This window comes from Carlito syrichta, unplaced genomic scaffold (assembly GCF_000164805.1).
Source record: "Carlito syrichta isolate Samal-C Ts95f unplaced genomic scaffold, Tarsius_syrichta-2.0.1 Scaffold154289, whole genome shotgun sequence".
Lineage (NCBI taxonomy): Eukaryota > Metazoa > Chordata > Mammalia > Primates > Tarsiidae > Carlito > Carlito syrichta.
The window spans coordinates 36,035-40,693 of NW_007098385.1; the positions used below are offsets into that span (position 1 = coordinate 36,035).

Below are 4,659 nucleotides of genomic sequence, written 5' to 3' on the forward strand. Positions count from 1 at the left end.
CCGGGAGCGGCCGCTGCACTCCAGTCTGGGCGGCAGAGTGAGACTCCAACTCAAACAAAAAGGAAAGCAAGCGACAGCCACAGTCTGCAGCGGCATTGCCTCTGACCTCAGTTCGCCTGAGGTGGGGACATGACCGCTCCCCTCCCGAGACACGGATGGCCTTACAGGCCTGCCAGGCGGCTTGGAGCCCGGTTCCTCTCCAAGGACACGATCCAGAAGTCCCCGGGCCAAGGAAGAGTCCATCACGGGGCCGAGGCGGGCTGCAGGCCCTGGTTGTGGGTGCACATGCTGGGCTCCCAGGTGCGAGGGCTGAGCATCCCACTGAGCAGTGCATCCTCCCCGAGCGTGCAGCAGGCCTGCTCCTTCTGGCGAGGGATCGCCCAGCAGGGCCGTCTTGGAGGAACCGGGCGCGATTCGGCCTGATGACAGCACCCCGTCCTGAGCAGGAGCCCGGCCTGGATCTTCAGACACCCGGAAGGTGCGGCTCTGTGGAGAGCTGGGGTGCAGGAGAGCTGCGGACCGGGCGCTCGGGCAGCAGCCGCACGGGGCTACTCCCACGAGGAAGCCCGAGCGAGGCCCAGGCAGACCAGGAAGCTGCAGCAGCCTGCGCGTGCTGTGACCTGGCGGGGACAGCAGGGTCGGTCGCGTTTCCTCGCTCAAGGGCTTGAGGAAGTCAGGTGCTTGCTGATTTCCTGTAGTGTAGATGTTTCACTTACTGGATTTTTTTGGTAGAGATGCGGTCTTGCTGTGTTGCCTAGGGTTGTCTCATATTCCTGGGCTCAAGCGATCCTCCCACCCCGGCCACCCAGAGTGCTGGGATGACAGGCGTGAGCCACCACACTGGGCCTGCATTTCAGATGCTGATGTTTGCAACTCCCAAGCCTGTGACTACCCTGCCCTCTCTGTCTTTACTCGTGTCAAATTCCTTAGCTGTCCATTCCAAAAAGGTAATGAAAACGGTTAATTCTGTCCCTGCAGCCTTGGCCAAATCTGGGCACTAGGACTCTTCTGTGCACCAAAGTGAAGCCCAAAGCTGCTGTGTCCAGGGGCTGCTTCCTCAACGAGCGCCCCCTTCCGAGAGCCGGCGGCTGCTGCTCCGCGGGGCTTTCATAGAGTGGAGTAGGCCACGTCATTACGAGATGGCAGGGAGGACTGAGGGTGGGGTTGCAGCTTAAACGTGCTGCCTCTGTAACCATCGTAGCCTGGCACCCTGCGGAACTCCTCACCCAGAAGCTCCCAGAGCAGCATCGTGAAACGGCCGCCACGCTCTGGCCCGTTCCAGAGGCTGCTCACTGTTCCCGTGCAAGGAAGGTCACATCCCGATGACAAACGCTCAGACCAACGGACACACACCTGCCTCCTGACCTGCTGCTGCTCCGTGGCGTCCCCAGGCAGTCGTTCTGCCAACACCCCCAGAGCAGACGGCTGGGAGGGAACGCGTGGCCGGGAGGCCGCTACTCACCGGCATGGAGAAAGTAGTTGCCCCACTGCCTGCACTGGTGGAAGGCCTCGCACTGCGCGATCTCGTTCTCGTGGTGCGGGAAAGCCAGGTCGATGCCGCCCGAGTGGATGTCCAGGTGGCTCCCAAACACGGAGCTGCAAGATAGCACGGGCCGGCGGTCAGTCTGCCGCCTCAGCCCCCACCCTCCCGGCTCTCCAGGCCGCGCCACCGACTCCTCCACCCTCTGTGTGCAGTGGTCACACAGATCCCAGGTTCAAGTCCATTTGCATGGCAATCAATGGACTCAAATGGAATCGGAAATCTTTTTTTTTTTTTGAATTGGAGTCTCACTCCGTCGCCCAGACTGGAGTGCAGTGGCTGCTCCCAGCCACCGCAGCCTCAGCCTTCCAAGTAGCTGGAACTACAGGCGCACGCCACCACATTCAGCTAATTTTTTGATTTATTGTAGAGATGAGGTCTCGGCAAGTTGCCCAGGCGGATCTCAAACCCGCGGGCTCAGGCAATCCACTCACCTCGGCCTCCCAAGGCGCGGGATTATAGGCTGAGCCACTGAGCCCTGCTGGAAACTGAAATCTTAATTTTGTTTCATCACCAAACCCCCAGTTCATGGCTTTTTGTCCTAATAAAGACGACTTAATTCTCTTTACTCAAGATATATATTTTTTTGAGCTGGAGTCTCAGTTCGTTGCCCAGGCTGGAGGGCAGTGGCATGCTCCCGGCCACCACAGCCTCGACCTGCTGGGCTCAGGCGATCCTTCTGCCCTGGCCTTCCAAGGAGCTGGAACTACAGGCACACGCTACCACGCCTGGCTAATTTTTTTGATTTATTGTAGAGACGAGGTCTCACCAAGATGCCCGCGCTGGTCTTGAACCCGTGGGCTCAGGCAATTCACTCGCCTCGGCCTCCCAAAGTGCTGGGATTGCAGGCTGAGCCACTGAGCCCGGCCCATATTTTTAAAAAAACTACAAAATTACCTTTTCTTATTTTCAATAGGCAGAGTTTAGTGGTTTTCCAACATTAATAGGAGATGAAACTATAAAATCATAAGAATGTTTCAACCGTCTTTGACAATGTAGTTAAATAATAAACAGCAGTCATATATGACTACAGGATGACAGGGTTGACATCACATTTCAGCTGTTGCCACTCCTGCTGTGTGCCCAGAAAAAAACATTTCCGCAATGCTGTCAAGACTAACCACGGATGGAAAATGAGGCTGAGCCAGACCACTCCAGGCTCTGTCGCCATGGCAGCTGCGGAAGCACAAGGGACGCCTGCTTGAGACACAGTGGCCGGTTCAGGCCCACCCAGCACGGTGTTAATGCTGTGGGCGGCCGACAGTGTGGCCGGCGGACAGCGTGGGCAGTGGGCTGGCTGGATGGAGGGACAGCATGGACAGTGGGGTGGCGTGGGTGGCAGGGCAATGTGGAAGGCCAGGCAGTGCGGATGGGGGTGGCATGGACAGCCAGCAGCACGGATCGTGGGACAGTGTGGATGGCCAGCAGCATGGACGTGGAGCCCTGAGCATCTGCCCTGGCAGGAGCTTAGCAAGGCCACACACAGACACCTGTGAGTTTTTTTTTCTTTTTTTGAGTTGGAGTCTTACCCTGTCACCCAGGCTGGAGTGCAGTGGCATGCTCATGGCCACCGCAGCCTTGACCTGCTTGGGTCAGGTGATCCTTCTGACTCAGTCTTCCAAGTAGCTGGAACTACAGGCATGCGCCGCCATGACTGGCTATTTTTTGATTTATTGTAGAGACAAGGTCTCGCCAAGTTGCCCAGGCGGGTCACGAGCCTGCGGGCTCAGGCAATCCCACTCGCCTCGGCCTCCCAAAGTGCTGGGATGACAGGCTGAACCATCGAGCCCAGCCGAGTCTTTTCAAATGGAAGCAACAGAAGCTTCCAAAGGCACTGCCTCTTGGCCTGGCTCCCGCACTCAGGAAGAACTGCACACGCAGCTCTCACACGTGGGCTCGCCAGCACGACAGCACGCTGGGACACGACAGCCGTGCGTTGCTCTTGCGATTCAGCGGGGCTCCAGGCCAACTCTGACATCCTGACTCCAGCGCCGTGAAGGAGGCAGCGGCGGGTGTCAGGACGGGCTGGGAGGAGCCTCACTTGAGCTCGGGTCTGGTGTCCTGAGCTGAGCGGGGGGCCCCCTTCACCGCCCCAGCTGACTCCTGTCTACTCGACCTACTTCAAGTGGGAGACAGCAGGGAAGGAAACTTGCTATCTATTTTCATTATTTTGAGCTTGCAACAAAAATAAAATACTTAAAGGTAACATTACATTCGAAACCCACTGAATGTTTTTCAACCTACTTTAATCTAAAAAAAACAAGTATCTCTTGCCAGGTGCGGTGGCTCGCGCCTGTAATCCCAGCACTTTGGGAGGCCTAGGCAAGAGGACTGTCTGAGCCTAGGGGTTCAAGACCAGTCTGAGCATCATGGCGATACCTCGTCTCTACAATAAAATTAAAAAATTAGCTGGGTGTGGTAGCGTGCGCCTATAGTTCCAGCTACTTGGAAGGTTGAGGCGGAAGGATCGCTGGAGCCCAGCTGGTTGAGGCTGCGGTGGCCGGGAGCGTGTCACTGCACTCCAGCCTGGGCAACAGAGTGCGACTTGGACTCAAAACAAAACAGAAACAAAAAACAAGTATCTTTTGACAAGCCAGATTCTATCCCAGTCTGCTGTTAACAGGTGTAAGTGCTTGTGAGTCCTTAAGTGTGACTTGAGGCTAGATGTTATCTGTTTTTAAGGGAAAGCTAGGCCCCTGCATCATACCAGCACCGTCTGATGCCTCAGGAATTTCTGGAAGTACTGTCATACGATGAGTCACATAAACATCACTACAGGTGGGGGGCTGGGCGGAAAAGGGAGAAGTCCCTCTGGGTCTTGAAGAGGGCGGTAGAAAGGGGCGCAGGCGGGTCCCAGGAGGGAGGGAGAACGAGCCCACCACACGGGCTTGGGGGCTGGGGATGGGCAGAGGGGAGTGGCTGCCTCCCGGGCGAGATCATCCCTGCTCTGGCTGGCCATCGCTGCCAGCCGGAACACAAGCCCGACGTCAGGGCGACTGAGTTCAGGACCCGAAGCTCTCTGGTGCAGCAGGGAATGCAACACGTTCGTCCTAACCTTACTTTACTGTGTTCCTAATTTTTTTTTTTTTGAGTTGGAGTCTCACTCTGTCGCCCAGACT

The 4,659-nt window shown here is 56.8% G+C and overlaps 1 protein-coding gene across 1 annotated transcript in view; it reads right to left on the reverse strand.

Annotated features, from left to right (window-relative positions):
* Positions 1-4,659, reverse strand: part of CARS2 (cysteinyl-tRNA synthetase 2, mitochondrial (putative)) — a 32,892-nt gene that overhangs the window by 10,634 nt on the left and 17,599 nt on the right. Inside the window, exon 6 of the mRNA XM_021709028.1 lies at positions 1,463-1,596. Coding sequence (XP_021564703.1) covers positions 1,463-1,596 — 134 coding nt within the window. The remainder of the gene's footprint in view (positions 1-1,462; positions 1,597-4,659) is intronic.